This window comes from Halichoerus grypus, chromosome 5 (genome assembly GCF_964656455.1).
Source record: "Halichoerus grypus chromosome 5, mHalGry1.hap1.1, whole genome shotgun sequence".
In the NCBI taxonomy this organism is placed as follows: Eukaryota; Metazoa; Chordata; class Mammalia; order Carnivora; family Phocidae; genus Halichoerus; species Halichoerus grypus.
This window is the reverse complement of record NC_135716.1, coordinates 64,233,893-64,254,440: the sequence shown is the minus strand read 5'-3', so window position 1 is coordinate 64,254,440 and position 20,548 is coordinate 64,233,893. Positions and strand designations below refer to the sequence as shown.

Below are 20,548 nucleotides of genomic sequence, written 5' to 3'. Positions count from 1 at the left end.
CACCAGTGTCATAGTGTTAATTTTTATTCATTATCTGGTAGTACTTGAGGAGTCAGACAAATTGTGGTGAGTGTATTTAGAACCTAAAAGGGCATTTCTTTGGAGAGTTTTCTTTTGGGAGATATGTTTTCTGCTTGATTTTAATTTTATAATCATTGTATTTATAGATTTAAAGATATATATATATTTCTAAGTATTTCTTATTGTATATCAAGAAACATGAATTGAGAAATAGCTTATTGAGTGGAGCCTGGGTGGCTTAGTCGGTTAAGCGTCTGCCTTCGGCTCAGGTCATGATCCCGGGGTCCTGGGATCGAACACTGCATCGGGCTCTCTGCTCAGCGGGGAGCCTGCTTCTCCCTCTCCCTCTGCCACTCCCCCTGCTTGTGGTCTCTCTCTGTCTGTCAAATAAATAAATAAAATCTTTAAGAAAAAAAAAGAAATAGCTTATTGATCAAATTGGTTGTCCATTCTTATATAACTATATTGATGATAATTACATAGTCTGACATAAATAATCCTAATAGTTTGTCTCTCTTAACAGATTTTATTAAACAAAGAAGAGCAGGACTGAATGAATTCATTCAGAACTTAGTTAGGTATCCAGAACTTTACAACCAGTAAGTAATTTTCATTGTGTTTTGAAGAGGTGCTGAAACCAAATCTAAGAATATTGAATAAGCTACTGATCTAGATTTTATACATTCTACAGAATATTGTGCTGTATATGTTTGTAAAATCCTCAAGCAGTTTTCCCCTGGTATCCTTAATCTCCTTTTCCCTCCATCAACTCAAGACCCTAGTTATTTTCTTTCTTCCTTTTGTACTTGTATTAGTTTTTTAGATTAAACTTGAAAGAACGTTGCATAGTACACAGTTAAGACGTTTTTCTAATTATATTCAAAAAGCATTTGTTAAATCACTATATTGTGCAGCTGAAACTAATATTACACTATATGTTAACTCACTGGAATTTAAATAAAATTTTTTTAAAAGCACTTATTAAGTACCTGCTCTATGCATTGGTAATGTAAAGAGGGCCTTCCAGAGGCACAGGCTCCCTGTCTAGTGGGAGAAACAGACATATAAACAAGCAATTAAAGGTAGGAAAGTTTTATGATAGAGGTGCTAGAAGCTAATGGAAAAAAACGTGGCCAGCTTTCCTTGGGAGGAGGGCAAGCAAGGCTTCCTGGGATTTAAAGGATGTGCAGTTGTTCGAGAAAAGGTAGGGAGAGCATCCAGGCAAAAGGGGCAGTACATGTAACAGAATCTACAAAAAGCCTGACATGTTGAAGACACTTTAAGTGTTTACATTTCACGGTGACTAGACTACGGAGTAGGTTTTCAGAAAGGAGATGAGGCTGAAGGACTTGGCAAGGGTCACGTACACACGCCAACATCCTTGTTCCACCTGTGAACGGTATTCTGTCGACCCAGACAAGGAGTCCAGGCCTTCTCCACATAGCATTGCAGACAGCCACTTAACAGGAAGGTGCTTTCCCGGCCGTGTGTGTGTCTCATGCTAATAAGCCAGAAGGGTGGGTCCTATCGGAAATACAGGTAGATCCATGGTTTGAGATGTGTTTTCATTTTTGAGTCTGGTAATTAGTTCATGGATATTCATTATAATTATTATGAATTTTAATTTACATATATGTTACTTTGTTTTATTTACATAAAGTATTATGTTCTTAGAAGAAATAAAGAGGATAAAGTAAAATATCTCGGGAGTTTTCCATAGCTGTGTAGACGTGAAGGTTGCCTTATGGATGGTGATGCAAACGTGACACACTTAATAGTCTTTTCAGAATCACAACACTGAAGGACTGTATTTTTAGCAGTTGTTCTAAAACCGGTGACTACCATTTGTGTAGTTCTTCACAGTGTAATTACTGAGGGTGTCTACCATTCTGAGCAAGTCCTCTGACCTCCTTTTTTTTAACTTAATATAACTTACTAACTCAGTAAAATACTAGAACTGGACCTCCTCTGACCAAGGTCTTCTGCCCATTGCTTTGGATTTTCCCTGTTGCTCACAAGGCCAAGGGTCGGGAAGAAGTGCAGCACCTCTGGTAGCTCTGGGCTTAGCCAGTGCATTGAGGAGCAGGTGCCTTTCCATTCTGGGCCTTCAGCAGGTAACGAACAAACACAAAATCAGGGAGGATCCTTGAATTTGGTGTTTGTATGTCGGTCTTTTCCTCAGCAAAGAACCTTTTGTGATTTGGCTCTCTGAATAATTATTTTTTAAACATTATGCAGCCACTCTGGAAAGCAATATGGAGGTTCCTCAAAAAGTTGAAAATATAGCTACCCTATGACCCAGCAATTGCACTACTGGGTATTTACCCCAAAGATACAAATGTAGGGATCCGAAGGGGCACGTGCACCCCAATGTTTATAGCAGCAATGTCCACAATAGCCAAACTATGGAAAGAGCCAAGATGTCCATTGACAAATGAATGGATAAAGAAGATGTGGTGTGTGTGTGTATGCATATATATATATATATATATATATATATATATATATATATAATGGAATATTATGCAGCCATCAAAAATGAAATCTTGCCATTTGCAATGAGTGGGATGGAACTAGAGGGTATTATGCTAAGCGAAATAAGTCCATCAGAGAAAGAGAAGTATGTGATCTCACTGATATGAGGAATTTGAGAAACAAGACAGAGGATCATAGGGGAAGGGAGGGAAAAATGAAACAAGAGGAAACCAGAGAGGGAGACAAACCATAAGAGACTCTTAATCTCAGGAAACAAGCTGAGGGTTGCTGGAGTGGAGGGGGGTGGGCAGGATGGGATGGCTGGGTGATGGACATAGGGGAGGGTATGTGCTATGGTGAGCACTGTGAATTGTATAAGACTGATGAATCACAGACCTGTACCCCTGAAACAAATAATACATTATATGTTAATTTAAAAAAATTATGCCTTTTTCCTAAGACAAATTCTAGGTATTCAGCTTAGATCCACCCCCTAACCATTAATTTTTGCTATCTGCCCTTGAGATTACTCAGATTGTCATATTAGTGGCTTGTTTGAAATATAGTTCCTAAACCAAGAGGTCAAATTTGTCTTCTTTGACAGAGCCTCACATGGAATAAATATAGAACAAATGTTGCTGGTGATTATTTCTCCTGGCATTTTGAAGTGTTACTCAGGACCTCTACCACTATATATTAAATTCTAAATATTCATTCTGGATCTGGAAGTATAACATTTTAAAGATGTTATATTTGGTATTAAAAATCAACTAAAAGCAATTTGATTATTTTCATTTTAACATTATACCATAAAATACACAATTCTTAAGTATACAACCTAATGGATTTTTATGTACATATACACCCTATAACTGCCACCATTCCATTCAAGGTAGAGGACATTTATAGAATTCCAAAAACAAATAGCCAAGAGTTTTTTCAAACTTAATTTTTCACTGACATTTTCTTTTTAATAAAAAATGACATTTCGTATTTTCTGGATCTCATCTTGGTGTTAACAGAGCTTTGTTAATTTTCACACTTTTAATTTATACATCAAACTATAAAATTGTACAGATTTAAGAGAGCAAGAAGAGAAGCCAATCATCAAGTGTATCTTGAACACCTACTGTATACCTGTTACTCCTGTGTTAGGGAAATGCACTTTAAAAATACCTTTACTTAATGGGGTGCCTGGCTGGCTTAATCAGAGGAGCATGTGACTCTTGATCTTGTGGTTGTGAGTTTGAGCCCCATGTTAGGTGTAGAGATTACTTAAAAATAAAATCTTAAAAAAATAAAATTACCTTTACTTGCTTCTTTTAAAACAACTTTACTAAAATTTATTTTTAGAATTATTTAAAAACTGGAATAAGAGGTTAATATTTATTTCTCTGATTTCTAGATTAAAAAAAAGGGTTTTCTGAGCATATCGGCAGTGCATGATGTATTGTAAAGTAAAACAGTAACAAATTTGACTTAAAAACTTTTGAACCCCAGATATCACAAGTGAAATTAAAAACCAAAAATGTAGAAAAAGCTTCCCATAGTAAAGGACAATAGATAAAATATACTTACTATAGAAAGAGCTTGTATAGATAGGACACACTTAAGACACCAGAAGAAATGGACAAAGCACATTTGTGATTTATAAAAGAGGAGATACAAGTGGCTTATTAATTACCAGAGAAACTGAATATTTCCTTATCTATTTAAGAAATGCAGATGGGAGTAAAAATACCTTATTTTAGCTTTATTGCAGTATAACACATACAGAAAGGAGCACAACTCATGATTATACGCTTAGTGAACTATGAGAAAGTGAACACATCTGAGTTGCCACCTCCCAAGCCAAGAAATAGAACATTACCAGCACACCTGAAACCCCTCACATGCCTCCTCTCAATCTCTGTTCCTTCCCTCCTTCCCAAAGGTAATGATTCTCCTGATTTTTAGCAGGATAGATTAAGGTGCCATTGTTGTACTTTATAATACATGGAATCATACAATATGTTCTCTATCTGGCTTGTTTTCAACCATGTGAGAGTCATTTATATTGTTGGACATAGCTATAATTTGTTGATTTCCACTGCTGTATAATATCCCATTGTATGAATATACTCCAGTTTATCCATTTTACTGCTGATACACATTTGAGTTATTTTTATTTTGTTACAAATAATGTTGCTATTAACATATCTTTTCCTGCAATGTGCAAACATTTCTGATGTATTTGGAACAGAACTTCTGGGTTGTAGGGTATTATATATTTAACCTTAAGGGATAATATTAAAAATGCTTTCCAGAGTGATTGTACCAGGTAATACTTCCACTGTCCATGTCTGAGATCACACTGCTCACCTCACCAACACTTAGTATTGTTAGTCTCTTCAGTTTGAGCCATTCTGGTGAGTGGGTTGTGGTATCTTACTGTTGCATTTGTCTTTCACTAATTACTAATAAAGTGGAGTGCCTTTTCTTTAAATTACTTATTTTTACTTAAATTATTAGAGATAGTAATATAAACTAATATTTAATGCTAATCAGAGCTGGAGAGAGGGTTCAGGATGTCCATATACTGCTAGGAGAGAATAAATTAGCATAACCTCTCTGGAAATCAGCTTAACAAACTGTATTTAAAGCCTGAAAATGGTTTATAATTCAGACCAAATAAGTTTATTTTTAAAAATCTGTATTGAAAATCCTAAATGCAGTTCTGATGTTATGCACAAAAATTATCATTGCAACGTTATTTGTAGCAGTGAAAGTTGTATAATAAAAAGTTAGAGGCCATCTAAATATTTTAAAGCGAAAGAATCATTGAATAACATTTAGTGCATTCTTATACAGCATCATACATCTATCAAAAGTGACTATTTACAAGGAGTTTTTAACAACATGGGGAAATGTTTATGATGTAGTTTTTAGGTAAAAAATAACCAGTAAGATAAAAATATTTTACATACAGGGTGGTCTTAACAGTGCAGGAAAAAAATTTGAAATAAAATACCACCAAGATTAGTAATAGTTGCCTCTGTGTGGTAAGATTGAAGATCCTCACCCTCACCTTTAAAAAAAAAATTTTGTTGAGATAAAATTCACATAAATATAATTTACACTTTTAGCTGTTTTTAAAGTATACAGTTTTGTGGTATTTAATATATCACATTGCTGTACAACCATCACAGCTATCCAGTTCTGTTGCCTCAAGGCTAATCTAACAACATCACTCCAAAGAGACTACAGTTGACCCTTGAACAACATGGGTTTGAACTGTGTGGGTCCGCTTATGCATGGATTATTTTTTGATAAGTACAGGACAGTACTGTAAATGTATTTTCTCTTCATTACAATTTTCTTAATATTTTCTTAGGTTACATTATTGTAAGAGTACAGTATGTAATACATATAACAAAGTAAGTGTTAATCAACCGTTTATGTTATTGGTAAGGCTTCGGGTCAACAGCAGGCTGTTAGTAGTTAAATTTTGGGGGAATCAAACAGTTACACATGGATTTTCAACTGCGTGGGGCATTGGTGTCCCTAACCCCCATGTTGTTCAAGGGTCAACTGTACTTTTGAATTTCTCCTTCCCCCAACCCTTGGCAACCACTGATCTGCTTTTCTGTCACTGTGGGTTTGCCTGTTCTGGACATTTCATATAAATGGAGTCATATAATATATGACCTTTTTTGTCTTTTTTTTTTTTTTTTTTTAGCCTAATGTTTTTGAGGTTTATCCATGGAGTATTAATGTGTCAGTACTTCAGTCCTTTTTATGACTGAATGATATTCCTTTGTATGGATATGTTACATTTTGTTTGTCCATTCATTTGGGTTGTTTCTACTTTTTGGCTATTGTGAATAATGCTGCTATGAACATTTGTGAGTTTTTGTGTGAATATGTTTTTATTTTTCTTGGGTACATACCTAGGAATGGAATTGCTTAGTCATATGGAAACTCTGTGTTTAACTTTCTGAAGAACTGCCAAACTGTTTTCCACAGTGGCTCTATACATTCTCACCAGCCCTACTGTTTTTAAAAATTATTTTTCATCTTTCTGAATTTCTACAATGAATGTATATTTTATTTAATCATTAAGGACAATTTGAGGAGGAGGTACCTCAGATACAGAGTTTAAATTATCCCTCAGGGATGTCATTAATGCAATCCTGTCACTGCATTAGTGCATTAAGGCCCCTCTTGTATTTTAGTCTTATTTTTTTCTCTTCATGCTTGATCTTCATACCCATCTCTTCATCCCTCCTGTTGATACCCACTTTCATATATTTGTTATGTCTTTGGAATTCGTTTATCGGGTATTGCTTCATGTCTGAATATTTAATATATATACAAAAATGATACTGTACTACCTTGTTTCTGACTCTTGAGTAGAATTCTCTGTGGGCAGTGACCGTAGCTTTCTTACTAATTTTAATTTAGTGGTAGATGCCTATTTTGCTTCTGATTCACTACTAGAAAGTTACAATGAGTATCCTAGTCACGTGTCTTTCACTAAACCTGCACATGATTTATTTTTTGTGGTTTATTCCTAGAACTGGAATTTCTGGGCCCAGGAAAAATGCAGACACAGTTTCACCAAGTATTGCCAAATTCCTTTTCAGAAAAGTTGCCTCATTTCACATTCTTACTAGCAATGCAGGAGGGTGTCTCTTTCCCTATATCCCTACCAGCTTCTGATATTATCTATCTTTCTAGTTTTTGCCAGTTAATGGACAGAAAGTGGTATTTCATTAGTGTTTTAATTTTTATTTCTTTGATTATGAATTAAGCTAGACATCTTCCTTACCATTTGGGTTTTTTCTTTATGAACTGCCTTGTTTATATCTTTGACCATTTGTCTGTTGGATTCCCTATTTTTAAAAAATTAATCAGCCTGTTCCTTTTATAATATTGATGGATTGTATTGGCTTTCATACTGTAAATGCTACTACGGTTATTTTCATTTTAAAAGGGAGAAAAGCTATAGAAATGCTTTCAAAGTCATAATAAAGTTAATTTTTGTTTTTAGTCCAGATGTCAGAGCATTCCTTCAAATGGACAGTCCAAAACATCAGTCAGATCCATCAGAAGATGAGGATGAAAGAAGTACTCAGAAGGTAGTAAGAGGGATTGTATTTTTTAACAGAAAAAAATACCATTCCCCAAAGATGAAATTACTGACAACTTTACGGCAACATTTACTTAAAATGATGTAATTTCATCCATTGTAAATTTTCTACTCTCTAGAATACATAAAAACAAATGTGTACACCTCTTACTGGTTACTACTTATTAAAAAATTTATAAAATGAGGACTTTTATGATGAAAAAGTAATACATGCTAGTATTTAGTAAGGAAGAGTAGTAGAAAGTTTAGTTAGTAGCAAGTTTTGAAACTTTCTACTAGGGGCCCCTGGGTGGCTCAGTTAAGCGTCTACCTTTGGCTCAGGTCATGATCCCAGGGTCCTGGGATTGAGACCTGTGTTGGGCTCCCTGCTCAGCAGGGAGTCTACTTCTCCCTATCCCTTTGCCTGCCACTCCCCCTGCTTGTGCTCACTCTCTCTCTCTGTCAAATAAATAAATAAATAAAATCTTAAAAAAAATTGGATGTATTACTTCCTTATCCCTAACCAGACCAGTAATTTTTAATATTTTAGTGGTTTTCTTTCTAGTCTTCTCTTAATATATAAGGATTTTTTAGTTACCTAATTTTAATTGTACAATATATACAATTTTATATTCTCTCTTCACTTTACCTCTTAAATTTTTATCATTATATATCTTTATAATCATTAACATACTAAAACTGTTGTTTTGAATTTTGACCAGTAGGAAAGGCCTTTCAACCAAAATGTTAATTGAATACTTCTTCTACATTGCCAAGTTTTTATATGCAGAACAACCATACACATGTGCCAGTTGGCATGAACTAAGTTTTATTCCTGTAGGTACATGCACATAATCAGTATGTCTTCCAAATCAAGAATAGGATATTCTTATTTTTTTAATCAATTGTGATAACAAATAAATAAATAGGATAAGCCGTGGCTTATTATAAAGATGTTTTCAACATTTACTTTAGAAAGTGATGTGAGAAAGGTAAATTATAAAACTTAACCCAGAGAATTATTATTTAGCAATTAAAATTATAATGAAAAAGTGTATATAAATATGGTAACACCTTTATAATTAATAAATGATGAAAACTATGTTTGCTTAATATATGAATGAAAATCAGGTATTGGGTTCAGGTGTGTTTTTGTCTTTATAATGTCTTATTTTGTCATGGTTCTGTTTTTGGATTTAAAAGATAATATGAATCAGAACATTACTGTCACACAGCTAAAATCTTCATTTGGAAAATAGACATATTCCTTTTTTGTGACTACTGTAAAGTAGTAATTTTCCATTTCTGATGCCACAAGAGGGTTTTCAGTTAAGAGAACTGATTTATCTTTTCCATTTGTGACATGGTTGATTCTAGGACAACATAAAAGGATATTTTAACTTTATATCTTTGCAACTTGTCAAAAGAGAAACAAACTGGGAGAGCATTTGTAATAAATAAGGCATATTTGTAATAAATAAGGCAAAAATATTTATGTAAAAATGTCATACAAATGGATTTTTGAAAAGAAGGATATTTAAGACCCCAGTAGATTAAGAGAAAAGGGGCATGAAGAAGTACTGTAAACAGAGATGTGGGGGAATGTTCAACCTCAGTGCCAGTAGCAAGTGAAATTTGTACAATAGAGATTTTTTTCCTCTGCCAAATTAACAAAAATGTAAAGTAAATAAAATATTTCAGGACTGATAAGGGTAAAGCACAGTAGGCACCCTCAGGCTTTCCTGGCATTGCTATAATTTTTTGCAACTCTTTTGGAAAGCAATTTGGCAATGTGTACCAAACATGAAAATATTCTAATTATTTAGGAATTGATGCAAATGAAATAATTCTTTACACAGAAAAAAAGATATTCGGGGCGCCTGGGTGGCTGAGTCGTTAAGCATCTGCCTTCGGCTCAGGGTCATGATCCCAGGGTCCTGGGATCGAGCCCCGCATCGGGCTCCCTGCTCCGCGGGAAGCCTGCTTCTCCCTCTCCCACTCCCCCTGCTTGTGTTCCCTCTCTCGCTGTGTCTCTCTCTGTCAAATAAATAAATAAAATCTTAAAAAAAAAAAAAATTCATTTTAGTACAGTTTCTGTGAAAAATTAGAATAAATTTAAATATTCATCAATCAAATAGTGTTTGTCCCCATATATTGTACATTTTGAAAATATTTAAGATAATATTTTAAGTTTTGACATACTGTTACCTGAGATCAGGGTATAAAATTTTATATTCATATTCTCACAGTGATTCCAGTCAGTTTTTTAAAGTTTAAAGTTACATAAAGACTGTATGAAATTGCTATAATATTTGCAAAATCATCTGTTAATAAGGTTATAGATTTTTTAAAAGCATTTTCTTCCTGATACTTTCCATATTTTCCAATTATGAGTATATATTTTTAATTGAAAAAGATGAAACTATCAAAAAATATTTTAAAGAATAAAATGTATGGAACCCTGATTTTTCCATGTTTTGCTTGGCAGTCATGTTGAGAATATATAGGTTTAGGTCATTTGAAAAATATCTTGCCTTGCTATAGGAGACAGCTGGTTTTGAAGAAAGAACCTTCCCGAGTTCTGGTCCCTGTTCTCTGTCACTTCTGGCCTCAGATCTGAATTTTATTTCCTTTCTCTTTTTTCATCCATAAAATCTGAAACTTGGACTAGGATCTCTTGCAGTTTTAAAATATGGATAAAAAGAATCTCTTCAGAAAAGGGAGAGAATCTCAAGCAGACTCCCTGCTGAGTACAGAGCCCAACCAGCAGCTCGATTTCAAGACCCATGAGATCATGACCTGAGCCAAAATCACGAGTGGGATGCTTAACTGACTGAGCCACCCAGGCACCCTGCTGTAGCTATTTATTAAGGACTTCTAAGTGGATAACTAGATTAGTAGCCAGAAAATATCTTTCAGGGCTTTTTAGTGAGAAAAAAATAGAGGCCAAAAGAAGTCAAGAAACTTACGCTTTTGATTAGTGTTCACTGTTAATAAATTATATCTCACTTTTGGTTTAGTATAATCTTTAAAAATAGTGGGTAGAGTAAAAAGTTATCTGATTATATTTTCCAATAATTTCCATTATTATTTCAGGAATGTGCTCTATTAGGAAAACCACTGCTATGTAATGAAATCTTCCTACATAGTGGTGTGATTCAGGGCACAGGTTGTCCTGTTGTTTAATCCATGCTTATTGAATCCTTTTCCCTCATCTATATAAGGAAAGTTAATTAAATGGAAAAGTGATCCAGTTTTGGGGGGCCTGGGTAGCTCAGTCAGTTGAGCGACTGGCTCTTGGTTTTGGCTCAGGTCATGATCTCTTGGGTTGTGGGATTGCCCTGCATGGGGCTCCACACTCAGCGGGGAGTCTGCTCGAAGATTCTCTCCCTCTGCCCCTCCCCCTGCTCACCCGTGAGCTCTTTCTCCCTCTGTCTCTGAAATAAATAAATCTTTAAAAAAGTGATCCATCAGTTTTCTTCACGTTCATTAAAAAAATAAATGTATCAGAATTGTAACTTAGTTTGTATTATGTTATCAGATCCTCTGGAACACTATAATATATAAATAGAAAAGATTCTTCCATGTTAAAATTATGGCACAACAGGATGAATCTTATTTCATGAACCAGATTTTTTATACATTTTTTTTTTTGTCTTGTGCTAGATTGTATGGTTCTCTGTATTTCTGTCTTCTGGGGGTGAAAATGTATTACATGAAGATTTTTCATGTAAAGATATTGATAGGAAATTTCATTTTATAAGAAGCTGGTGCCAATATTGTTATTTCATAAGAAATGTATTATTATGCTTAGGAACTTTTGCCCTTTATTTTTAAAAGTAGTTTGCATTCTGGAGATTGTCTATAAGTTTCAAATGAATTTAAGTGGAAATCTATATGATATATGTCTCTAATAAGAAATTGCTTAGGTAAAATTTTTCAGTACTGATTAATTTAAAGAGAAAAATTTTTTAAAGCTTATATCTATAACTTATATCAAGGATAATTATATAGGGCTATAGTAAAAGTATGCATATTTGGAGTCTCTATAACTGTTTTAATTCTCTATGCATAAAGAATTTCAAAGGGAATTTAATGTGAAGCAGGATTCACTACAGTTAGCTTTATAAAAAATGCTCACGTTAACAAGATCACTAGATTAATCTGATGGGATTTGGGGTTAAATTTCTAGCTAATTATTAGTGAGCTAGAATCTTTTCTTAAATTGCTTTATGGCATAGTAGGTAAGTAAAGATTTGCTTCTAAATTAATATTAGGGATCAAATTTATATTATTATAAAGAGAAAAGGCTATCTAAAATTTTTATTTGACTACAGTGGTGGAATTAGAAAGAAAAGCACTCTTGTCTACATGTATTTGACTTGGAAATAAGTCTGTCTCCTATAATTCATTCCAGCATTAGCAGTCTTCGTCATCATCATCTTATTATTTCCACATCATAAAATTAATAAGCAATTACTTGAAAATTTGAAAAAACAGCCATTTTAACCAGCTTTTTAAATGTAGAAATGATCCTTCATAAATTGGGGTTTCTACACCCACCTTGTCCAAGGAGCTTTCCCCAGTGTACTTCATTCATTTGACAACTTTGAGCTTTATTTCTGCCTTATTTTTCTCCTTACAACTGCTCTTGAAATTTATCGTTAAAATGATTATATTGTGTGTTTCCAAATAAGTTACTGCATTTATTAAGAATTAGGACTTCAGGCTTCTTTAACATGGCAATACATGCAATATCTATGGTAGAGTTATGTATATTTTATTTCAGAAACATTCATTGACTGATAACCTCTGAAGTTCCAATAAGAGTGTTACCGCTTTTTTTCCCCATCCCAATAGCTACACTCTACCTCACAGAACATCAACCTGGGACCATCTGGAAATCCTCAGTAAGTCTGTTTCAAACATCCTCTAACTGAATTCTAGGAAGACCTTTTTTGTGAATGTATAAATATATACCAGTTTAATTAGACCAGTTTAACTAGAACCCCATAAAATATAATAACCATAGTTACAGTGAATATAATACTATCATATGCTTGCCTGTTTTACTGCCCTAGCTTTGCATTACTTTAATAGAGTTCTGAGGAGTTCTTAAATCCACAAATTATAGTTGGGTTCTGCTGTTTTGCTGTTGTTATTTTTCTAGGGTGTGTGTGTGTAAAACCAATAGACTTTATTTCTCAGGAGATCTTAAGTCCAGGGAGGTATTCTGACAAAAGTGTCCATGCAGGCCTAATGGATATTCTCACTGGTGCTCGGTGTTTTTGGTGCAACCCTAGTTGTCAGCCAGCTTGTTCCAGAAGAGTCATGATGGACATTAGCATATTAAAGGCTATTAAACTTGCTTTAACCAGTTCCTCCCTCCCGTAGTCCCATATTTGAGCACAGGGAAAACATATTGAGGAACAGCAGGAATGGCATATATAGAGTTCATCTTGAATGTCAACTCTAGCAGCTCATTAGAAGTGAATGAAGGGGGGGAAATCGAAGGGGGAGACAAACCATGAGAGACTATGGACTCTGAGAAACAAACTGAGGGTTCTAGAGGGGAGGGGGTTGGGTGGATGGGTTAGCCTGGTGATGGGTATTAAAGAGGGCATGTGTTGAATGGAGCACTGGGTGTTATATGCAAACAATGAATCATGGAACAAAAACTAATGATGTAATGTATGGTGACTAACATAACATAATAAAAAAAAAAAAAGTGAATGCCTAGACCACTGAATACGAAGGATTCCAGGCCACTTCTTGGCTCAGTTGGAGGAGTGCCCTGACAAATCAGTAATATCTGCCATGGTTTGGAGAAAGAGTATAGTATTGCTGTCCTTACTTGTAATGATTCTTCAGGTTCATTGGATTCATTCTATCTTTTATCCCAGGACGTTATGTTTCCCTCACTCTTTTGGTCCACTTAGTGAGTAAAGATAGATAAGAAATGGCCCAAGGTTTGGGTCCTTCAGCATTGCAGTAAGGTAGAAAAACTGGGAATGTGATGTCACAACAATCAGATGAAGAAAGTGTGTCAAGGAGGTAATAATTAACTCTGTTAATGTTGCTGGTAAAGCAGGTAAGTGTTGAGAATTGACCACTGGATTTGATAAGTCATTGGTGACCTTTGCGAGCCATTTCAGGGGTGTGGTGGGTACAAACCCCGATAGAAAAGAGTTCAAGAGAGAACTAGAGGAGAGGATAGCAGGAATAGACAAAGAATTTAGATCTCTTACTTGAGGAGTTTTACCACAAAGGAAAGCAAAGAAATGGGGTGGTAGCTGGAAGGGGAGGTTTGGTTTTGAGCATGCTTTTCTGTTGTCAACACTGAGTTGATCAGGCAGCACAGAAACAGAAGCTCGCTTTCAGTTAGGATGTATCACCACCAGTTAACAGTGGGGCCTGGGTATTGCCTGAGTTAGCCTATTTACTATGTTTGAGGAATTTGCATGATTGTTCGCTATTACGTTTGTTTAAAAAAATTATTTCAGTATCTCAGCATATCATTCAAGAACAAAATAACTAGTCCAAAGAGCAGATTCTTGAAGAAGAAAAACACCTGAACTTAGTTAAGTATTTATCTCCCTAATCTTTACCTGTTATTATTTAACCTAGACCTGGTGTTACTCTCATGTTTGAATTGACCATTTATCTCAGTAATGAATTAAAGGAAATTTAAAATCTAGTAGGTTAAATGTCTGCCTTTGGCTCAGGTCATGATCTCAGGCTACTGGAATCGAGGCCTGTGTCCTGCTCCCTTCTCAGTGGGGAGTCTGCTTCTCCCTCTCTTTGCTTCTCCTTCCTGCTCATGCTCACTCTCTCTCTCTCTCAAATAAATGAGTAAAATCTTTAAAAAAAATAAAGGAAATTTGAAATCTAAATGGAGTCATTCTCCTCTCCCTAGTCCAACTTAGGATTCAGACTGTGTTGAAGGAAAAAGCTCTTCTGGCTGCTTAGGCTCCACTTTCTGCTGCCCTGTGCTTTTGTCTATCTACAGTCAATGTTGTTTTCACACGGCAGGGTGAAATAAAAGGACAAAATTAGTATTCCCTCTGGTTTCTCTACTGGGTTTTCTGCATTACCATCTATGAGAATAAGCAGAGAGGTCTTTTATCTGTAATGTACAATAAGTTATATTACATGTCCGAAGAATTGCCGGATAAGGTAGTCCTTGGAATATATTACTAATTTATATAGTTGTTCAGTGCCCTCATTAACAGCATTGGTGAGGTTTATGATTAATAAAATTGGTTTAAATAGAAGCTACATTGATTTCAAAACAATATACAGGTACACATATGTCCTTTTCTCCCAAAGAGACTATTACTGAAATCCCTCTTAAGCAGAACTTAACAAGGCTTAAATAAAATTTTAAAATGTCTTATCAGCAAGTAGATGTTTACTGCTATTCATCATTACCTATTTTATATTCAAGATGAGACACTGTCATTGTGAAAGCTGGAGTCTTCATGCTAAAATGTTTTGTGCCCAGCATTTTCTTAGTCGAGTGAGGTGCTAAGAAATGTTTAAAAGTTAACATCTTTCCAATTTCTAGGAGGCTAATTGTTGTCGTTGTTCATTTTTTCAGTGCTAAACCAACAGACTTTGATTTCCTGAAAGTTATTGGAAAAGGCAGCTTTGGCAAGGTAAGAGTGTTTTTATTTTGCCATTCAGTAAATAAATACTTAAGGAATGCATGCCTTATATATTCCAGGCTGCAGGACTTGTTGGTATGCAGGATATGGAGTTACGATGCTTTCTCTACCTTCAAAATACTAAGGGAGTTAAGGCATTTACTCAAATTTTAACATAAAATTCATTTGTTGGAGTATTTGTTGAGCACCTATCATGTCCAAGCAGTGTACTGGGTTCTGGTTAGTTAGAGAGTATTGAACAAAACTGACACAGTTACTACCTTTGTGATGCTTGCAACCTAGTAGGGGAAATAGCCAATTAAAAATATGCAGTCATGGGGCGCCTAGGTGGCTCAGTCGTTAAGCATCTGCCTTCGGCTCAGGTCATGATCCCGGGGTCCTGGGATCGAGCCCTGCATCGGGCTCCCTGCTTAGCAGAGAGCCTGCTTCTCCTTCTCCCACTCCCCCTGCTTGTGTTCCCTCTCTCGCTCTCTCTCTCTCCTTCTGTCAAAATAAATAAATAAAATCTTTAAAAAAAAAATGCAGTCAATAAATAATGAAAAGCAGTAATGGGGACTGTGATGTAAATACAGAATAGAGTGAAGTGATAGAGGACAATAGGCAAGTGGGGGGAAAATTCCTACTCAGATGGGTCGGTCAAGGATGGCTTCTTTAAAGAGGTACTTTTTAAGCTGAAGCTGGAAAGACAAAAATGAGCAACTGTGAAAATAACAGTTGAGGAAGGAAAGGGGTGTTTGAAAACCCTGCTGTTCCTCATACAGTGAGTGTCAGATGAATCACACAACTTGACAGTGTGGCCATACCAAGGAAGGAGAATCTGCTTTAAGGCCAGAAGCATCATAGAGGGAGTTACCAGAATCATTAGATATATTTAAGTGCTTTTTTGCATTACACTTCAATCTGTAATGAAAATAAATATGCATGTGTTTAATTATAGTTTGCTACATTCTGAGCTTTGGGTATCTCTAGTTTGTTTTCTGAGTTCCCTGGATACCAGAAACTGTAACCATACAATTAAATCCATGTGTGTTAATTCAGCACATATATATTGACCACCCACTACATGTGCTAGTACAGCAACAGAAAGAAAGGGATGCTGCACTCAGAATGCTCACAGTGTATTGGGATGTTAGAGATAATCTGTTATTAAAAATAAAAAGCATTGTCTTTTGGAAACTTCATGTTTAGATCTAGAGTCTGCCAGGAATTGGTTCTTGGATATAGCATGAAGTTGTAGGGTCACAGTTAATTTTTTCCCCTATGAATATCCAACTGATCCCACACAATTTGTTAAAAAGACAGTTCTTTCGCCACTGATCTGCAGAGTAATTTTCATCATTTATTCAGTGTCCATATATGCATGGATCTGCTTCTAGATTTTATGTTTTATATTTCTGTTTCAAGATATTATATATTGTTCCATTAGTCTATTAGACTGTGTAGCGTGATATCCAACAAAACAAGTCCTCCCTCCTTGTTCTTCTTCAAGAGTCTTAGCCCTTTGCGTATCTTTTTAAGTTTTAGAATTAGCATGCCAATTTCCACAAAGTTCTGCTGGATTTTGATTGGGATTGCATTTAATCTGTAGGTCAATTTGGGAAAAATTGTTATTTTACATTACTGAGTCTTCCAATCCACGACCATGGTATATCCCTTTCTTAATTTAGTTCATCTTTAACTTTTCTCAGTAATGTTTTATAGTGTTTTATATAGAGAGTTTTTACACATCTTTAATTAGACTTATTCCTGTGTATTTCATTTTTTATGCTGTTGAAAACTGGTGTTAATTATTGAAGCTAAATATATGCCATTATCTGTATGATACATTGATTCTACTTCTAATTATATATCCAACAGAAATGCATGCACATATGCACTAAGAAAGGCATATGCCAGAATATTCATGGCATTGTTATTCATAAACAATCTAAATGTCTGTCAATTAAAGAGTGGATTAAACTGTGTAATGCAGTTTTTCACAGAACTAATCAAATAATACTAAAATTTATATGGAACCACAAAAGACTCTGAATAGCCAAAGCAATCTTGAAAAAGAAAAACAAGGGGCGCCTGGGTGGCTCAGTCGGTTAAGCGTCTGCCTTCAGCTCAGGTCATGATCCCAGGGTTCTGGGATCGAGCCCCACATCGGGCTCCCTGCTCCACGGGAAGCCTGCTTCTCCCTCTCCCACTCCCCCTTGCTTGTGTTCCCTCTCTCGCTGTGTCTCTCTGTCAAATAAATAAAATCTTAAAAAAAAAAAAAAAGAAAAAACAAAACTGGAGGTATCACAATCCAGATGTCAAGATGATAGTGGCACAAAAATAGACACATAAATCAAAGGAACAGAATAGAGAGCCCAGAAATAAACCCACAATTGTATGGTCAATTAATCTTCAACAAAGGAGTCAAGAATACGCAATGGGACCAAGTCTCTTCAACAAATGGTGTTGGGAATACTGGACAGCTACATGCAAAAGAATGAAACTGGACCACGTTCTTACACCATACACAAAAATAAACTCAAAATAGATTAAGACCTAAATGTGAGACTTGAAACCATAAAAATCCTAGAAGAGCCCACAGGCAGTAATTTCTCTGACATCAGCTGGAACAACATTTTTCTAGATATGTCTCCTGAGGAAAGGGAAACAAAAGCAAAAATAAACTATTGAAACTACATCAAAATAAAAAGTCTCCACACAGCAAAGGGAATAATCAACAAAACAGAGACAGCCTACTGAATGGGAGAAGATATTTGCAAATGGCATAGTTGATACAGGGTTATTATCCAGAATAGATAAAGAACTTATACAACTTAACACCAGAAAACCAAGTAATCCAGTTAAAAAATGGGCAGAAGACATGAACAAACTTTTCTCCAAAGAGGACATACAACATCAAAAACTAATGATGTACTACATGTTGGCTAATTGAACATAATAATAATAATAATAATAATAATAATAATAATAAAAGAGGACATACAGATGGCCAACAGACACATGAAAAGATGCTCAACATCATTCATCATCAGGGAAATGCAAATCAAAACCACAGGGAGATATCACCTTATAGCTATCAGAATGGCTAAAATCAAAAAGTGTTGGTAAGGATGCTGGTAGGGATATGGAGAAGGAGGAACCCTTGTGCACTGTTGGTGGGAATGGAAACTGGTCAGCCACTATGGAAAACAGTATGGAGGTTCCTCAAAAAATTAAAAACAGAACTACCGTATGATCCAGTAATTCTATTAGGTATTTACCCAAAGAATATGAAAACACCAATTCAAATAGATAATATGCACCCCTATGTTTATAACAGCATTATTTACAATAACCAGGATATGGAAACAACCCAAGTGTCCATAGATACACATATACGATGGAATATTACTGAGCTATAAAAAAGAATGAAATCTTGCCATTTACAACAAAATGGGTGAATCTAGAGAGTATAATCCTAAGTGAAATAGGTCAGTCAGAGAGAGACAAATACCATATGATTTCATTCATATGTGAATTTAAGAAACAAAACAAATGAAGAAAGGAAAAAAGACAAACCAAGAAACCCACTCTTAACTATAGAGAATAAACTGATGGTTACCAGAGGGGAAGTGGGTGGGGGGGATGGGTGAAGTAGGTGAAGGGGATTAAGAGTGCACTTACTAAAAAAAAAGTATACTCACCATAATGAACACTGAATAATGTATAGAATTGTTGAATTACTGTATCATACACCTGAAACTAATATAACACTGTATGTTAACTATACTGGAATTAAATTTTTTTAAATTGTGTAATGCATTATTCTGCACAATAATAAAAATATAAAAAGTATGCTACATGCCACAACATGAATGCATATTACATTATTTAGAGTGAAAGAAGTCAGACAGAGACAACTTTATATGATTCTAATTTATATAAAATTCAAAAAAAGACAAAACCTGTGTTACTACAAATTGAGATAATTGAGGAAGACAAGGGATAAGTAGTTTCTGAAATACGGGAGAAGGGAGGCTTCAGGCTACTGATAATTTTTTTTTTAATTTCTTTTTAAAATTTTTATTTAAATTCCAGTTAACATCCAGTGTAATATCAGTTTCAGGTGTACAACTTAGTGATTCAACACTTACATACAACACCTGGTGCTCATCACAAGTGCCCTCCCTATCACCCATTTAACCCATCCCCCCCCCCACCAACCCCTCACCCACCTCCCCTGTGATAACAATCAATTTGTTCCCTTTAGTTAAGAGTCTGTTCCTTGGTTTGCCTGTCTCTTTTTTTCCCCTGTGATCTTTTGTTTTGTTCCTTAAATTCACATATGAATGAAATCATATGGTTTTTGTCTTTCTCTGACTTATTTCACTTAGTATAATACTAACTCCAACATGTCATTGCAAACAGCAAGATTTCATTCTTTTTATGGCTGAGTAATATTCCATTATATTTGTAAATACCACATCTTCTTTTTCCATTCATCTATCAGTGGACATTTGGTCTTTTTCCATAATTTGGCTATTGTAGATAATGCTGATATAAACAGGATACGTGTATCCCTTCGAATTAGTATTTTTTTATTCTTTGGATAAATGCAAAAATAGAATAGAAAACCCGGAAATGAACCCACAACTATAAGATAATGTTTTATTTTTTGACCTGGACAGTGGTTACATGTGTGTTCATTTTGTAGTAATTTACTGAGCTGTAATGATTTGTGAGTTATTCTGTATATATGTTACATTTAATAAAAATTTAAAATCTTGCAAAGTGGTTAGAAACCAATAAAGTACAGTAAAACAAAAGCAGAATACACAAAAAGAAAAGTAAACAAACGCAAATCTACAGTGTGTTTGAAAAATAGAAAAAAATATATGATAGACTAAAATAAATAATGGCAATCTAAAATTTATTCTAAACTCTTCTCCATTGAGGGGTCTTAGTTCCATTTTCCTTTTGCCTGTTTGTTTCTTTTTTTAAAGATTTTATTTATTTATTTGACAGAGACACAGTGAGAGAGGGAACACAAGCAGGGGGAGTGGGAGAGGGAGAAGCAGGCCTCCCGCGGAGCGGGGAGCCTGATGCGGGGCTCGATCCCAGGACCCTGGGATCATGACCTGAGCCGAAGGCAGACACTTAACAACTGAGCCACCCACGCGCCCCTGCCTGTTTGTTTCTTAACGATCTGCCTGTTCTCCAAATCTACCAACCTATTGAAAAAATGCTTACTTTAAGGAAATTGGTACCTCCTAATTGCCACATTTGAATTATTTTC

The 20,548-nt window shown here is 35.1% G+C and overlaps 1 protein-coding gene across 6 annotated transcripts in view; it reads left to right on the top strand.

The window, feature by feature from the left end:
- Positions 1-20,548, top strand: part of SGK3 (serum/glucocorticoid regulated kinase family member 3) — a 139,366-nt gene that overhangs the window by 90,510 nt on the left and 28,308 nt on the right. For all 6 annotated transcript variants that reach the window (XM_078072323.1, XM_078072324.1, XM_078072327.1 and 3 more), the window contains 4 exons: positions 545-620; positions 7,529-7,616; positions 12,467-12,516; positions 15,207-15,264. In XM_078072323.1, coding sequence (XP_077928449.1) covers positions 545-620; positions 7,529-7,616; positions 12,467-12,516; positions 15,207-15,264 — 272 coding nt within the window. The remainder of the gene's footprint in view (positions 1-544; positions 621-7,528; positions 7,617-12,466; positions 12,517-15,206; positions 15,265-20,548) is intronic.